Here is a 17627-nt window from a genome sequence, read left to right on the forward strand (position 1 = left end):
AGTATGAAAACCACTGGCAGATCCACCAAATGTGGTGTCCCTGCTGTGATACTGAAGTTAGTTCAGTCACTAAACCTATCAGAGAAAAAGGCCCTTTAAATCACTATGGTAACAAAGTTACTTTAGTAAGCAGGAAGTGTGTCAATATTGGAGCAGAGATCAGTTGTGTGGGTCATAGGTAGGTGCAATCTGCTATAACGGGCTGAGATGTTTTCATAAATGGGACCAGGGTTCACCTGAGGAGGAAGACAAACAACATACTGGGTTATAGGTCATTTTTCTCCTCTCCTACAAATTCCAAAGCACATACAAACTCCAAAGCACGTACAAACTCCAAAACACATTTCTAGCGTTAACTGAACTTCCAAAACAGAGCTACCTAGATCACTTATATTACACAATTGAAGGCATATGTGTATTGTTTGTGTATTTATACGCAAACGCTCATATATATTCAAATAATTTAAATAAATGTTCATTTACCTGTTACTACCACACACCAAATCTGGTCGTTGGTACTTCATGGCTTGTGTAGCCACTAGATAACAAAACCTCAACACTGCGCCAAGCATCCTGGAGTACTTCTGTTGTGTATTGTAGTTTTTACGTGCTTCAGGGTTTGTACGTGCTTCGGAGTTTGTACGTGCTATGGAGTTTTTACGTGTTTTGGAGTTTGTATGTGTTTTGGAGTTTGTACGTGCTTCGGGGTTTGTACATGCTTTGTCTCTAGTGGCCACACCGTAAATATAATTTTATTTATTCACTCCACATAAAATGTAATAAATAAATCATATAATACAAAAAGCAACTATTTTCAAATTTTAACTATTTAAATCTTCAGCTTTTTCCTTTTAAACAAATTCAAAGTGAAACAACACAAAACACTGCAAACCACAACACAATTAAATATAAATTTAAATATGAAAACAAAAAGAAGATGCACATTCTCTGTCATATGGGCCTGCATGGATAAACTTTCTGAATCCTTTATCATCCGCAACTGAAAATAGTTGTGGATGATTACTATACCTTTCTAATGTGACGTTGTTGTCCCCGCTCTGTTCCTGTGCTACTGCGAGTGTAACTACTGCCCCTCCCCCTTCTTTCCAGCGCAAAGCACAAGGCTCGTGTGCGGAGTGAAGCGGAAAAAAAGTGCGAGAGAGAGGGTGAGAGAAAGAAAAAAAAAAACAACCCATGGCTCCCAATAAGGAGCCGGATCACGTCGTTCACTTCAAAGAGTCGGCTCTAAGAGCCGTTTCGTTCGTGACCGACACATCACTAGTCTGAATGGACCATGTTCACCACCTCCATTGCCAAAGTCGCAAGTTGGTTGGTGCCTGTCGTGGTGGTAACAACTGACAGGCAAAGCAGAACGTGGCAATGGCTAAAGCAAAAACTCGAGTGTGGGAGTAGTTCGTAGAGGCCACGGAAAAAGACTTTCAGTCTGCCTAGAAGAGATTCTGGCAAACTGTCATGGGACTCAGAAGGGGAAAGCGGTGCTCTACCTCCCACGTAGCAAAATTGGTATGGCCCGGATCTGGCCCACACAATGTGCTTAAACACGGCCCACATACCTCAAAGAATGACGGCCCTTTGGTGGCCCAGATCAGATTTGCCAGAGGTGGCCCACTCATGGGCCAGAACAAGGCCAGTTGCAGGCACACTGGTGGTCCTGTGCTGGCCCATGTGTGGATTACTTCTGGCAAACCTGATCTGGGCCATATGTAAGTCGTGTGCAGCCAAAGTTGCAGACACACTGCTGGCCCTGTGCTGGCCCAGAACAGTTTAAACTCTGGCCCCAGATGTCAGCCTAATGTGTACCTTAATCAAGCCATGTAATAACAACATGTCCCGGAACATAATAGTGCAAAAGTAACATGACAAAACTCTGTTCAGACAGTGAATGGACTGATAGCCCTTTTTTCTACTCTCCCGGATTACATGCTGTATTCATCCAATCACACACTTTCTCTAAACTAAGTGCAAACTGGAGGAGCCAGGGATCAAACCACTAACATTCTGATCAGCAGGTGACCTGCTCTACCGCCTGAGCTACAGCTACCCAGTGGTGAATGTGAGTAAACCCTCACTAGGTTTTGGATAAAGTGTACACTCACAAACTTGTCAAACCTGCATTTGAAACGTTGGCTACCATAGCAGTATAGTATTGCAAGATGGCATTTGGGTCTTCTAACTAAAATAGGAAAATAGGAACATAAATAGTGCCATCATTGTCAGACCTGGCCTGCATCTGGTTGACATACATCCTGCCATGACACCAGTCAGTCAGAAGTACCAGCTTGATGCAGAATCCGGGCCAGACCTGTTTTCTATGAACCTGGGCCACAAAAACAAAACCACGATCGGGCCAGATATGGCATGCCATCACATAAACAGTGCATTCATTGCCAGACCTGACCCATATCTGGATGACATACCACTTAGCATGCCAGAAGTCAGCCAGCAGTGCCAGCTTGACACCAGATCCGGGCCAGACCTGTCTGCTATTTGGGCTGTACTGTGTATAGTGCAGATGGAGCACTGCTGACTATGACTGAGAAAATTGTCGGGTGGTGGAAGGAATACTTAGAGGACCTCCTTAATGGAGGAATCTGGGGATAAGGGGAACAATTCGCCTATCTCCGGGGGTCAGGTCACTGAGGCAATTAAACAACTCCTTGGTGCCAGAGCCCCTGGGGTGGATGAGGATTGCACTGAGTTCCTGAAGGCCATGGATGTTCTAGGGCTATCTTGGTTGACATGCCTCTACAATGTCGCGTGGAGATCAGGGGAGATACCTCTAGGTTGGCAGACCGCAGATCGGGATGGTGGTTCCCATCTTTAAGAAGGGGACTGTAGTGTGTTCCAACTATAGGGGGATCACACTCCTCAGCCTCCCTTGGAAAGTCTATGCCAAGGTGCTGAAAAGGAGAGTCTGGCAGATCCTGGCAGAGGGACACTGGACCAGCTCTTTATCCTCTCAAGGATACTTGAGGGTGCGTGGAAGTTTGCCCAACCAGTGTATATGTGCTTCGTGGACTTGGAGAAGGCATTCGACCGTGTCCCTCGGAGTGTTCTATGGGAGGTGTTTCCAGAGTATGGGGTGTCTGGCCCATTGCTACGTGCCATTTGATTCTTATAAAACCATTGCAAGAGCTTGGTCTGCATCGTCGGCAATAAGTCGGACTTGCCCTTCGTCACCAATTCTGTTTATAATTTTTATGGACAGAATTTTTAGGCGTAGCCAAGTGGGGGAAGGCTTTTACTTGGGTGGTCTAAGAATCTCATCTCTGCTTTTTGCAAATGATGTGGTTCTGTTGGCTTCATCGGGTGATGGCCTCCAGCTCGCACCAGAACAATGCAGAGCCAAGTGTGAAGTGGTGGGAATGAAAATCAATACCTCCAAACCTGAGGTTATGGTCCTCAGCCAGAAAAGGGTGGAGTGCCCACTGACTGTAAAAGTGAAGCTCTCAATTTACCGGTCGATCTACGCCCCTACCTTCACCTATGGTCAGAAGCTGTGGGTAGTGACCGAAAGAATAAGATCGCGGGTACAAGCAGCAGAAATGAGTTTCACTGTGCGCTATCGATATTACGTGCTGCACAATAATGTTTAATATTTAGTATTTACTGTTATATTCCCATATCTCATCGTGATGTTTTTTATTGTATTGCTCTCGTTTTCTTCTGCTTGTTTTCTTTTTTCTTTCTCAACAGGTGATCCAGGTGATTGATATATGTATTTTTTTGTCTGCTTATTTAGTTGGTTTTTGTTTTTTTGCCCTTTATCCCCGTCCCTCTTCTCCGCAGTTTTTTTTCTCCCCCTCTTCCTTTCTCCCTTTTCTTTTCCTCATTCAAGTCTGTCCCGTATCTAGCAAGTGAAAATAAAAAATAAATAAAATAAACAATAAAAGGTGAATCAAATAGACCATTACGGCAAGACTGAGATGGTCAATTTGGTAAAGTAAATCCGTTGGGTATCTTTCCTCACCTTTAGACAATAATTCTGATGGCAAAAGAACCAAACGGGACAGGCAAAAAAAAGGAGACTAATTGATGATACATGAAGAAAATACCACAGAGGAGGGGATGTTTATATCTGAATTCTGTCCTCTACCTGCTCTTTATTGTCTGATGTTTCACTTCTTGGAAAGTGACTGGAAGTCGTCGTCATTCTAATTAAAAAAAAAAAGAAGAAAGAAATAATTTCCAAATCAACAAGAGATTTCAAATCATAGTTTGAATATGATGATTATAGCAAAAATAAAATGTGTATTTACTTAGTAGGCGATAACTCAATGATTGAGTAGGGGTCAATTTTGTTTTTCAAACTGCAACGCAGCCCGACATAGTAATGAGTATCCTGCTCTTCCGATTTAGCTGGAACATTTTTACCAATGAAATCAGGATAAATCTGTGGAGACAAGTAACAAATAGCTTCACATTTTATACATTTACATAAAGAGGTTATAATTCAGATGAAAGAGAACAGTGCAGTGGTTAAAATAACATGAGTTTGGGATACGGAGGAATGGATTAATGTGAAGAAAAACAAGGTGTTCAAGGGGCATTAAAAAAAAAAAAAAAATTCAGCTGTTATTGCAGCAGAATGTTTTTTGTTTCTCATTTTGTACCTGCTGTTTGTTGCCTAGTGTTGCACTTCTTGAAGGCTGGTTTGAAATCCTCTTTTTTCTGATTTGTAAAAAAAGAGCAAATATGTATATGTATACACACACACACACACACACACACATATATATATATATATATATATATATATATATATATATATATATATATATATATATATATATATGTATATATATATATATCAGATGAATACTATTGATCTGAGTGAGATAAACGTATTGCTCACCTAACACACCAGCAGACAATGACAGGTGTTAAAAGGAGCAGAGCTGCAGAAACTCCTGCAGCTGCTGGTGTCCATGTTCCTGTGATACTTTGGACAGTGAGAGTCTTTGGAGCAGAGCTGATATCTTTGTTGGTTTTCACAGCACAGGAGTAGCTTCCTGCATCCTCCCTGCTGACTGGGTCTAGGATCAGATGTTTGTTCTGGTTCTCTCTCGGGGTCAGAGGTCGACTGTTCAAGTACCAAATGTAGTTTGTGTTGTCAGTCAGAGGACAGCTGGTACTGCAGGTCAGTGTGACTCTCTGACCCTCTGTCACCACTGCAAAGGGACTCATCTTGACTCTCAGCTCTGAAAGCAAGAAATCAGGGTAAGTGTTAATTTTTAGTCCAAACGTTTATTTCTGCACCACTACAGTTTTCCCTGATTTTTAATTGTCAAAATGAAGATATTTTGGAATTGAAATGAGACCTTTATGGTTTGGAAGTGCAGTTCTTGTGAATGCAAATATGCAAATAAAGAAAAGAAAAAAAGGATTCCATTAGCCAGAAATGTTATTATTCCAAATTTAACAACAGTATTTTTGTTTCTTTTTTTCTGACCTTTTTTAAAGTAATGTATGCTCATGGATGTCAAGTATGGAATGCCAGGACTGCCATAATGAATTAATTAAATACACCATTAAATAATTAATTAAATGTGGCAATAATTAATTAAAATTGGAATTAATTAATTAAATAAATAGTTATGACACATGTAATTAATTAATTAATTATTGACACATTTAATTAATTATTTAATGATATATTTATTTATTTCATTTTGGCAGTCTTGGCGCCTGGCTCTCATCTTGAAATAATTTTATCTGTCAGCCTCACCCATCAAACCCAGGGGGCGGGGTTAACGCTGATCGAGTCAAAACCATTGCTTTGGCCTGGTGGCCATTGTTTCTAGCACACAACAACCGGCATGTGGAAGCTAACAGAACTGAACTTTGAAAAACCCTGTTTGTGTGTCACCAAATACCGTTTTAATATTTTTTTAGCAGAGAATGTAGTGGTTTAATCTTCATGTGTCTGGTCGGTTTGTCAAGATACAGCCTCTTTGCAAAAGTGCTGCGATGATTTCGGAGATGTCTGCCCAGTCTCACGGCAAAGCGTGGGATAGACCCGCTCGCCTCGCAAGCAATCGAGCTATTATTACCGCCGACAAAGTGCAGGCCCCGGTACACAGCTGTATTAACCCCCGCTGACTTCTTTTACTGAGGTTATATTTATCGGTGTTTTATTTCCTGATGTTCTTATATGTCCTACGTGTTTCAGTCGCCAATTCTGAATTATAACTAACATTAAAAACATGTTTAAGGAGGAGAGAGAGCAAATAAATCTGTTTAACATCTGATCTTTGGGTTTTTGTTCAGTAATCAGCGTGACCTGTGTATAAACACATAAAAGAGATAACGTTGGTGTTTCTGTCATGTAGTAACTGCTGGCTTTAACTGTACAAAGGTTGTTCGACACTATGAAACACATACAGACTTCATGATGTTCGGCTAATATTTTTATTGTGAATATTAATCATGCTGACCTCGCTCTGTACACCACGCAGCGAGGTCAGCATATCCACGATATCCTCAGCTCCATGAGTTAACACAGAGTTTCCCAGCTGACTATCTAACTTCCAACTATTCCAAAGACGTGAAAATATACAGCATAAAGAAAAGTGTAAGAGACCCAGCAGCAGATTAGAATAATAGTTATACATTTAATAAATCACCAAATGAATCCAAGAAACGAGCAAACCTGTTCCGACAATTTGAGTTTGTATTCCCTCAGCTGCAGACTCGCTGCTGTTTAAATGTTTGAAAAGGAAGATTAGATATAAAAAACGTCAAACATAGACTCAGTCTGCCTTCACATTTGATATAAGGCCAGCACGTATAGTGGCTGTGTCCTGTTTTAAGATCATACATGTAAAATTGTTGTCTGACCTCCGTCGATCCAGCTGCTCAGAGTCCGTGGTTACCATGGTTACTGCATAAGCAACTATAATGTTAAAAGCGGGCACTGAGGAAACCTACCGGCAGCATGAGTGTTTATGTTTTTCATTGCAAAAGAACTGTCTGAATGGTTAACTGAAGTTAACTTGGATAAATTATAGTTAAAGAGTATCACAGATAACGCCTACGTGAGCTGTGTGACTGTTCACCACTACACTGAAATCAGCAGGCTATTACTGAAATACATGTGCTATATCATAAACTATTATATAAATAGGGAGGTCCTATTAACATGTTTAGTTTTAAAGGACACCTTCCTGCCTTTAGTCTCCCTCATGAGCAGTATTAGTTTTCTTCTAACATCCAGAAGTCTGCACGATGTGTTTCATAGTTTGTAACAAACCTTTGACAGGTAAACATAACATGACCGAAAAAGCAAAAAAAAAAAAAAAAAAGAGAGAGAGAAAAAAATCACATTCTAACAGACAGCTGGTGCTTAGAATACAGTTGAATAACTATTAAAAAACAGATGATATAATATTTCTGTCCAGGTTGCAGACTTCATGATGAACATGCCGTTGCAAACCCTGCTCCTCCCGGTGGAAATGTGCCTTCTCTTTCCTTTTAAAAGTCAGTTTAATCTCAAAATTCACTGTTAAATCCAAAACACCCAGATAAAGAAAAGCGAATAGTTCAGTCTAACACATGTGCCAGTGAACCATTAAACGTCTGTGAAACTATGCAGTTATGAAACGTAACTTTAACCTCAGCCAAACCGATTTGCTCAGTTGTAAATAAAACAGCGAAGTAAACGTGACCCGACAGACAGAAGCTGAGTGAATGAAGTCCAGCGTTTAACCACTGAGAGCTAAAACTCAGCTGAGGTTTCAAAGCTGTGTGCCGGTGATTGGACATCAGCCGCTGATGAAGCTGGTTCGCCGATAAAGTGCTCTGTAAGGAAACAAGCTCCAGCAGCTCTGCGCTCGGGGAAAACACTATATTTACTTATCTTGTGCAGAAAAATGCGCTGACATTGCGTTATATCGAGCACCGGCTGCCCAGTTAAACTGTGACTATCACCAGGTAACGTAGGCGTGTTTCTTGAATTAGCAGCAGGTGTTAAACAGCTGACAGATGAGGAGGAGGATGCATGCAGGTAAACTGAGGGTCTGTTGAGCTGATCGCTGGTTTCGTGAGAAAAATGTCAGCTCGTACTTTATGTTACAGAAACACAGAGACACAAGACCAGGCGGAAAGAGACGATCGTTCGGTGAAAATGAGAATCTGCGAATGCAACATGTGGAACACGGAGAGTGGAATATGTAAACAAACCGGTTAACGTAACCCCCTGGGTGCACTCTGCATGCTGACTGTTAGCAGAGCTAGTGAAATATCTGAAAACATCTGAGCACAAACATGTTCTATGTTGACAACCTGACCAGACATACGTCGCGACATTCGCGGCTAAAACACTGTTAAAAGTGTAGCTGGTGACAGAAAAACGGGGTATTTTAAAACTACACCACCACCATTGCTGCCTGTGATTTGATCTGCATTCTGGGATACCTGGCTGCCCCAAGTCTACACAAGCAATCGATTATCTAGGATCGACCTGTTTTGACTTACTTTGCACAGCAACCAATCAAATGTTAGAGAAGCTGCATGGGCAGTGTTAACCCCGCCCCCTGAGTTTGATGGGTGAGGCTGACAGATAAAATTAATTCAAGATGAGAGCCAGGCGCCAGGACTGCCAAAATGAAATAAATAAATATATCATTAAATAATTAATTAAATGTGTCAATAATTAATTAAAATGTGAAATACATAAATAATTAATTAAATGTGTCAATAATTAATTGATTGCATGTGTCATAACTATTAATAAAATTAATAAATTCCAATTTTAATTAATTATTGCCACATTTAATTAATTATTTAATGGTGTATTTAATTAATTCATTATGGCAGTCCTGGCGTTCCATAGATCAAAATGTCATATGATGAAATGTGAGTCCATGATGTAGCTTGAACAAAATAACAGAATCTAGGTTGTTCAAATAAAATCCATGAACACCAAAGCAAAGAATAAAATAGACACATGAATGCATCTTATAAAATAGTAAAACACATTTTTTTCTGCAAAATAAGTACTAATTAATACAATACTCTTCAAATTTGCAAAAAACTTAAGTGAATTCAGTTTCAATAGATAAATCCTAATTTTCTTGTAATGAGGTTTTGATTTGTAGCATCTTCACTTAAATCTGAATATTTCTTCCACCTCTGCTCCTGTTCAGACATTAATGAGTAAAGTCTGCTGAGTGAAGAGTTTAGATTTACCTGTGACAATCAAAAAGACTCCAGGCAGATCAGACTGTGTCCATCTTTTATGATCTTTGTTGAATCTGAATGTGTATCCTCCTGAGTCATTCTTCTTCAGGTTGTTGATGGTCAGGATGTGTTGGTTCTTCATGTTGTCCTGATATTCCACACCACCTGCAGCCTCAATCAGCTCTTCAACTTCCACTTTATCTTTTCTCCATTTTTTACTCCAACATTTAAACTCTGGCTTCATGTTGTCAGGATGTGAGTATTCACTTGTGATGTTGACTGAAGATCCTTCCAGAGCACAGATTCTCCTGCTGACATAATTCACTCTCAAGCAGTTTTTATCCTGAACACCTGAAATATAGATGGAAGATTTAAAGTTGTTTGATTGGTCTGTGTTTCAGCGCTTGATAGTTTGACACTTACAAACTTCCTTAGATAGAAGATATTTGTGGTCTTTAACTGCACAAGAGAATGTGTCTGTTGAAGAGTTATGAGTGGAATAATCTTGATTCTCATAATAGTTTCTTTTGTTGTGGTAACACATGTTGGCAGTTTGATGGTCAGTCAGGTTACAGCTGGTGTTACAGGTCAGTGTGACAAACCCTGATGTGGAAGAAGCTCTTTGAACATGAACCTCTGTTGAAAAGAATAAAAACACTTCTTGTTACTATGCATAGTTATATTTAAAGAGCTCATATAATTCATATAAAAGATAGTTATAAGAAATCTGAATTTAGAGGTTTGGTGGAGATGTGTTTAATAAACAGTGTGGATTTTTTTCTTTTTTTTTTTACCTCTCGGATATGTGATGGAGCATGACTCATTCACTAATGTCTGATTGTGGGAAGACATGTTTCCATAAGCATAAGTCACACTGAAGCATGTTTGTGTGATGGACTCTGAACACAGAGAAATAATATTTAATATTTGTACTGAGAGAATTATTACAGGGCTTTGCATAATGTTTTGTAACAGAATGAGCATCATGACTCACCCACAGAGACTTCAGGGGCTCTGAGATGCTCGTAGCCTTTGACAGCACAGGAGTATGTGACTGCTTCCTCACTGCTGAGCCGCTCTTGGTACCAGGGAGACCAGTCCTCATAGAGAAACTCTCTGTTCTTGTACCAGATGTAGGCTGCAGGCTTTTCAGTCAGAGGACAGCTGCTGCTGCACATCAGTGTTACTGTCTGTCCCTCTGTGGCAGGAATCACCTTTACCTGCAGCTCTGAGAGGATGATGGAGAACAACTTATACAATGATGTCATTTGGAAAGTAATTCATGAGTAAAAGTCACTGTACCTGCAACAACTTGAAGAGTAATTCTGTTGAGCCAACAGTGTCCTGGACTGTCTGTAGTCTTCATACAGCAGTAAGCGTTTGCATCACTCTCTCTTAGATCATTGATGGTTAAAGTTGGGTTTTTCTTATCAGAGATGTTGTACGTTACACGTTGTCCATCCACAGAGAGCTCACTCTGAACATAATTTCCCTTCCATTGGATAGTGAACCATTTTCTGCTTGAAGTCAGATGTTGATGTGAGCAGTGCAGATCCACTGATGAACCTTTGAAAGCACAGATCCTGGTTTCTCCTCCATTAACACCTTTAACAGAAACTTTTACTAGCAAATGTACTTATTGTCTTATCACAATTAACTGTGTTTTTTGTTCTTCCTACAAACCCAAATACCAAAAAGTTGGGACAGTATGGAAAACTGAGAAAAAATTAAAAGAAAATACTGATTTATAAATTTACTTTGATCTTTATTTCACTGCAGACGATATGAACACAAAATATTTCATGTTTTGTCCGGTCAACTTCCCTTCATTTGTAAATATACATTCTTTCCTGTCATTTGGACCTGCAACACATATCAAAAAAGGTTGAGGCAGGAGCAATTTTTGGCTCGTAATCAGGAAAATTGGTTAAATAATGATGTTATTTGAAAAAAGTGATGTCAACAGGTAATTGTAATTATGATTTGGTACAAAAACAGCATCCAAGAAAGGTCTAGTCCTTTAAGAGCAAAGATGTGCCAAGGACCGCCAGTTTGCCAACAAACAGTCTTGGACAAGTTACTTGAAAAACGTAATTAGTAACTAATTACTGAATACTTCTTTTTTGAAATGTGTTGCAAGAACCAAAATTGGAATGTGTTTTTATTTTGACAAAAATGATCAAATTAATGAGTAACACATTAAATAATGCTCTGTTGTATTGTTTTCAGTATAATACACAGCAAAGACAATTGAACAAAGTACTGTTTTCAGTTTGATTTTAATTAACATACTGTCCCAACTTTTTCTTATTTGAATTATTTTAGAATGTAAATTTAGTTTTTTCTATGTTTTTTATAAGGATGTATAAATGATTACTCATACCTGAAATGTAGAAGATGAAACAGACAAACACATTTTGAAAATCTGTCAGCAGCATGGTGGTCGGAGTCCAGCTTGCAAGCATAAAGCTGACAGTAGCAGACAATGAAAAGTAGACACAATTATCTCACAGGCTGTAACTGACGGAAAAATAGGAGGACTGACATGAATGTTTTATGTTCAGCGGTTTGGCACACAAAGCCCCTCTGTGCTAAACATGAATGCCCTTCCTCTTTGGTTCTTCTTTTGTCTGCAGGAAAAACAATATGGTTTAGCTGTCTTGCCCTGAACATTTTAGATGTTCAGGTAACTTTCAGTTAGTGTTTCTATTATTCCTCTACATTTATGTATATATGCTGTATATATTTATTATTTTTTCTAAAACTCTCCTGCTCAAACCTGATGGAGTGTAATAAAAATCATTTCACATTTGCCAAAAGTTAAATGATTCTCCTGTCAAAATGTTTATGCAAACATTATTACAAGGCACATTTACAGCCTGTTAAATAATAATGATAATAATAATAATAATAATGATGATAATACTGACCATTTTGAAAACATCACCATTATAAGACACCCGTATAGCTTGTTCTGCTCTTCAGCAGTTTGTGGTCTGCCCACCGCAGGCTGCCATTATCACAGCTCATGATCTCAGCAGCAGTCTGTGCTGCTGAGATCATGGACATTTGGTTAGCGCTTGCAGGTTATGTTTTCAGTAATATTTTCCACTGAACCCTATTATTCTCTTAAAGTTAGCTATGACTAGAGTTCTCTCTGCTAGAAACTGATTGCAATCACATCAGTGCACATGAAAATGTGTGTGTGTGTGTTGCAGATGAAGTGCCATGCCAACATTACATTTAATGTTCTGTTTCATGTACATTACACTCATTCTGTTTTTCAGTGGTCTGAACCTTATTCGAGAAGCTGGGTGAGGAGTTTACAAGTGAAAAGCTTTTGTCTCTGCTTGTCACCACAACTAAATTCATTTGTAAATCAGGTTAGTTGTCTGTATACTGTAATCTGTATTTGTAATTGCCATATTTTGTAAATCCAAATTTTCAACACAGTTTATACACACACACATCATATGTTTAAATATATACCAGTGGCAAAGGGAAGCGCTAAGTGGCAAAACTTACTAGTGACAATGTCCCAATAATACAGGAATAAACTATAAAATGAGGATACAATGAAAATGAAATGAATAATGAAATAAAAATCACTAACAGCAATCAAACATACATAGAGTGCTTCTGTGGTCACAACGGCCTGCCATGTTGTGGTTATTTGTTGATACTTGAGTGCAGAGCTTTTCCATATTATTCAGTTGGGTCAACTGAAACATTTTTTTATGCTGGTAATACCAGCGCATTCTGTTAAATTCAGAATTTAATTCAAAATCCTGCTCCTCACATACAAGGTCTTAAATAATCAGGCCCCGTCTTATCTTAACAACCTTGTATCACCCCATTAGAGCACTTCGCTCTCACACTGCAGGCTTACTTGTTGTTCCTAGAGTATTTAAAAGTAGAATGGGAGGCAGAGCCTTCAGTTTTCAGGCCCCTCTTCTGTGGAACCAGCTTGGATTCGGGAGACAGACACTATCTCTACTTTCAAGATTAGGCTTAAAACTTTCCTTTTTGCTAAAGCATATAGTTAGGGCTGGACCAGGTGACCCTGAATCCTCCCTTAGTTATGCTGCGATAGACATAGGCTGCTTGGGGGATTCCCATGATGCATTGAGTTTTTCCTTTTCAGTCACCTTTTTCACTCACTATGTGTTAACAGACCTCTCTGCATTGAATCATATCTGTTATTAATCTCTGTCTCTCTTCCACAGCATGTCTTTATCCCGTCTTCCTTCTCTCACCCCAACCGGTCGCAGCAGATGCCCCCGCCCCTCCCTGAGCCTGGTTTTTCCCTTCCACTGTCGCCAAAGTGCTTGCTTGATTGTTGGGTTTTTCTCTGTATGTATTATTGTAGGGTCTACCTTACAATGCAAAGCGCCTTGAGGCGACTGTTGTTGTGTTTTGGCGCTATATGAATAAAATTGAATTGAATTGAATACGCTGTCTGACAGCTTGGATAGGCTCCAGCCCCTCGTCGACCCTGAAATAGATACGCGGAAAAGAATGGCTGGATGGAATATGCTGTTTGCTATAAAATAGTCTACGAAAAAACTAAGACATTTAAAATAGTAGAAACGCTTCACATTAAAAATAGAAGATCTAAAGCAAACAAAAGTAAAACTGTACAAACGTGTTTGGAATACAGTTAGGAATAAAAGCAAAGGAAGCAAACAAAGTGAACCTAAATATTCTGCATTGTGACAAAATCAAGTCTATAATGCAGTGAGATTCCCAAACACTGTTTAACTTTCAAATAGTTATTCCGAAATTTTCAGTGTCCTGTGCGAAAACAGCACATATACACCCACGAGGAGCATCCCCATAGCAAAAATTACAGCTGTTGTATCCCTTCTTTCTTCAAGTTATATTGTTGAAGACCTTTGTATTGTGTGTAATTGCTCTCACCTGCTAAAAATGATTAAAATTAAAAATACATGGCAATAATATTTACATGACCATGAATTGTTCCATTCACCTGAGTATCATGTGAAGCTCATCAAATGCTTAAACTCACTGCATCAAATACAGAAAGAAGGTATAAATAATGTGAAATCAAGATTCAGTGCAGTGCACAAGATTTTAAATGTAGGCAGAGGGTTGTCATCAGGCTTGTTCACCGCAGTGTACGTCTGCAGGTCTTTAAGTGGGGTCTGTTTCTGTTGAAATGACAACAGATTCTTCATCAGAGCTCGTGTTATGTCTACACTTTACCACAGTGTAATCAGCATGCTGCTCTTCTCTTGGCTGAAGTGGCTCTATGGTGGAAAAAAGAGGATCTGTGTGGTTTTTAAAGAAGTGGACTTTGCTGTAGAGGACTTCATCCTCCACCTGTGGCTGAGCTAAGACGTCTTCACACACAGGATCAGGATTTAGCTGAGAACAAAGAGCGATACATCATAATTCACTTAAAGATTTGACTCCTTTGACTCTGTAAGACAGATCATTCAGTATGAAAATGTGTTTTCCAACTCTACAGTAATCTTTACCTCCACTATGTTGTTTGATGTTTCGTTTGTGGAAGACTGACTCATAGTCCTCTTTTTTCTGGTTATTGAAAGTAATAAACAGAAAAAATAAGTGAGTTCATGCCAGAGATAAAATGTTGTCACTTTGAATCAAACACACTGTTGCTTACCTAATCAAAAATAAGAAAAAGAGAACTATTGAAACCAGAACTATTACAGAAACTGCTGGTGTCCATGTTCCTGTGATACTTTGGACAGTGAGAGTCTTTGGAGCAGAGCTGATATCTTTGTTGGTTTTCACAGCACAGGAGTAGTTTCCTGCATCCTCCCTGCTGACTGGGTCTAGGATCAGATGTTTGTTCTGGTTCTCTCTCGGGGTCAGAGGTCGACTGTTCAAGTACCAAATGTAGTTTGTGTTGTCAGTCAGAGGACAGCTGGTACTGCAGGTCAGTGTGACTCTCTGACCCTCTGTCACCACTGCAAAAGGACTCATCTTCACTCTCAGCTCTGAAAGAGGAACATTTTTTTATTAAAAAACATAATATGTCAAGATATGAAACATTACACAATTGTAACATGGGGTAAAGAATAAACATGAGTGAGTGAAACCTAAAAGCAGACTCTTTTGTAATGAGTAAAGTCTGCTGAGTGAAGAGTTTAGATTTACCTGTGACAATCAAAAAGACTCCAGGCAGATCAGACTGTGTCCATCCTTCATGATCTTTGTTGAATCTGAATGTGTATCCTCCTGAGTCATTCTTCTTCAGGTTGTTGATGCTCAGGATGTGTTGGTTCTTCATGTTGTCCTGATATTCCACACCACCTGCAGCCTCAATCAGCTCTTCAACTTCCACTTTATCTTTTCTCCATTTTTTACTCCAACATTTAAACTCTGGCTTCATGTTGTCAGGATGTGAGTATTCACTTGTGATGTTGACTGAAGATCCTTCCAGAGCACAGATTCTCCTGCTGACATAATTCACTCTCCAGCAGTTTTTATCCTGAACACCTGACATATAGATGGAAGATTTAAAGTTGTTTGATTGGTCTGTGTTTCAGCGCTTGAGTTCATTATTAGATTGTTGACACTTACAAACTTCCTTGGATTGAAGACGTTTGTGAGCTTTAACTGCACAAGAGAATGTGTCTCTTGAAGAGTTAGCAACTGAATAATGTTGATTCTCATAATAGTTTTGTTTGTTGTGATACCACATGTAGACAGTTTGATCATCAGTCAGGTTACAGCTGGTGATGCAGGTAAGTGTGACAAACCCTGAGATGGAAGAAGCTCTGTGAACATGAACCCCTGCTGAAAAAGGATAAATACATTTCTTGACACTATATTTGATATAATCATACAGCTCAATAAATTCATATAAGTGTTGGTTTGACATAATATGACAAGATAGAGGTTAAGTGAAGATGTGTTTGTATGGTTTGGTTATGGAAATTTCACCTCTGGGATATGTGATAGAGCACGGCTCATTCACTAATGTCTGATTGTGCGAAGACATGTTTCCATAAGCATAAGTCACTCTGAAACATGTCTGTGTTATTGAATCTGGACAAAAAGACATGAGATTAAATATTTGTACTGAGACTATTTTTACAGGGGTTTGCTGAAGGGTTTGTAGGGACTATTAACATCATGACTCACCCACAGAGACTTCAGGGGCTCTGAGATGCTCGTAGCCTTTGACAGCACAGGAGTATGTGACTGCTTCCTCACTGCTGAGCAGCTCTTGGTACCAGGGAGACCAGTCCTCATAGAGAAACTCTCTGTTCTTGTACCAGATGTAGGCTGCAGGCTTTTCAGTCAGAGGACAGCTGCTGCTGCACATCAGTGTTACTGTCTGTCCCTCTGTGGCAGGAATCACCTTTACCTGCAGCTCTGAGAGGATGATGGAGAACAACTTATACAATGATGTCATTTGGAAAGTTATTAATGAGTAAAAGTCACTGTACCTGCAACAACATGAAGAGTAATTCTTTTGTACCAACAGCGTCCTGGACTGTCTGTAGTCTTCATACAGCAGTAAGCGTTTGCATCACTCTCTCTTAAATCATTGATGGTTAAAGTTGGGTTTTTCTCTTCAGAAATGTTGTACGTTACACGTTGTCCATCCACAGAGAGCTCACTCTGAATGTACTTATAACCATCCCAGTATATAGTGAACCATTTTCTGCTTGAAGTCAGATGTTGATGTGAGCAGTGCAGATCCACTGATGAACCTTTGAAAGCACAGATCCTGGTTTCTTCTCCAGTAACACCTTTAACAGAAGAGAGTTAAAAAAAACCATTTATTATCTTATTAATATGTCTTTATTATTAACCACTTAATAATTTTTAGTACTCCACATTAGGAGCTAGTCCAAACTAAATTTTCTCATCTGTAAATTTTACAATATCTTTGTACTTAAGTTAATATTAAGTAATGATTTTTACATAAGAACTCATAAATAATTTCAGATACCTGAAATGTAAAAGATGAGACCCACAAGCAGACGACCAGCATCTCTCAATTCCATTGTTGTTTTAGTCCAGCTTTTGAGTAAAGCTGACAGTCAAAGCTGGAACCAAAAAAAGACAAAGTAAGTCATCAGTCAAACTAAGCAGCACTCTTTGTCTGAGCAAAGGGTGAGGGGGGACTGCTGGTTCATATTCTTTTGTTTCACACATCGTGCATTTTATTGGTGATATGACCAGCATCTATTTAAAGAGGAGTTTGTTGAGAGGCTCGAGTGGTTATTTCTAGATGTGTTGCTGGTGAGCATGACAAAACCTCTGTATAAGAAGGAAGAAAGAATATATTCAAAGCTTTGAAAAACGATTGAAGGCTCATGTGGTCGTCTTTTTTCCATCTGGTCCCCTTCACATTGCCTTGCTACCGCTACACTCCTCCCCGACCCTCAGAGCCAAACTTCACCCATGAGAGCTGACATTCT

The 17627-nt window shown here is 39.3% G+C and overlaps 2 protein-coding genes across 2 annotated transcripts; both read right to left on the reverse strand.

The window, feature by feature from the left end:
• Positions 1-87: 87 nt before the first annotated feature.
• On the reverse strand, positions 88-11639 carry LOC146667648 (uncharacterized). The gene is made up of 9 exons (XM_085408796.1): positions 11585-11639; positions 10504-10806; positions 10196-10429; positions 9996-10100; positions 9625-9837; positions 9211-9552; positions 4877-5222; positions 4635-4692; positions 88-236 (listed from the first exon to the last, which is right to left on the reverse strand). Exons 1-9 carry the CDS (start codon positions 11637-11639, stop codon positions 123-125), a joined length of 1770 nt encoding a protein of 589 aa, XP_085264922.1. The 3' UTR covers positions 88-122.
• Positions 11640-14355: 2716 nt separating this feature from the next.
• LOC146667649 (uncharacterized) lies at positions 14356-17237 on the reverse strand. Its single transcript, XM_085408501.1, has 9 exons — positions 17156-17237; positions 16647-16952; positions 16339-16572; positions 16138-16242; positions 15775-15987; positions 15349-15690; positions 14852-15188; positions 14703-14760; positions 14356-14589 (listed from the first exon to the last, which is right to left on the reverse strand). Exons 1-9 carry the CDS (start codon positions 17208-17210, stop codon positions 14356-14358), a joined length of 1884 nt encoding a protein of 627 aa, XP_085264627.1. The 5' UTR covers positions 17211-17237.
• Positions 17238-17627: the final 390 nt, after the last annotated feature.

The sequence above is a fragment of the Rhamphochromis longiceps genome, linkage group LG6 (assembly GCF_057381845.1).
Source record: "Rhamphochromis longiceps isolate RC_006_pf linkage group LG6, R_longiceps_female_GT1.1, whole genome shotgun sequence".
NCBI lineage: Eukaryota > Metazoa > Chordata > Actinopteri > Cichliformes > Cichlidae > Rhamphochromis > Rhamphochromis longiceps.

What these genes read in the sequence shown, in the direction of transcription:
- LOC146667648 (XM_085408796.1), bottom strand. Translation starts at nt 11,639, where the DNA reads ATGCTGCTGACAGATTTTCAAAATGTGTTTGTCTGTTTCATCTTCTAC. An exon ending in CTCCATCACATATCCGAGAG is followed by an intron (nt 9,838 to 9,995) that starts GTAAAAAAAAAA and finishes TCTTTTCAACAG; the next exon opens with AGGTTCATGTTCAAAGAGCT. An exon ending in AGTCTTTTTGATTGTCACAG is followed by an intron (nt 5,223 to 9,210) that starts GTAAATCTAAAC and finishes TCTTGCTTTCAG; the next exon opens with AGCTGAGAGTCAAGATGAGT.
- LOC146667649 (XM_085408501.1), bottom strand. Translation starts at nt 17,210, where the DNA reads ATGGAATTGAGAGATGCTGGTCGTCTGCTTGTGGGTCTCATCTTTTAC. An exon ending in AGTCTTTTTGATTGTCACAG is followed by an intron (nt 15,189 to 15,348) that starts GTAAATCTAAAC and finishes TTCCTCTTTCAG; the next exon opens with AGCTGAGAGTGAAGATGAGT. An exon ending in CATCAAACAACATAGTGGAG is followed by an intron (nt 14,590 to 14,702) that starts GTAAAGATTACT and finishes CTTTGTTCTCAG; the next exon opens with CTAAATCCTGATCCTGTGTG.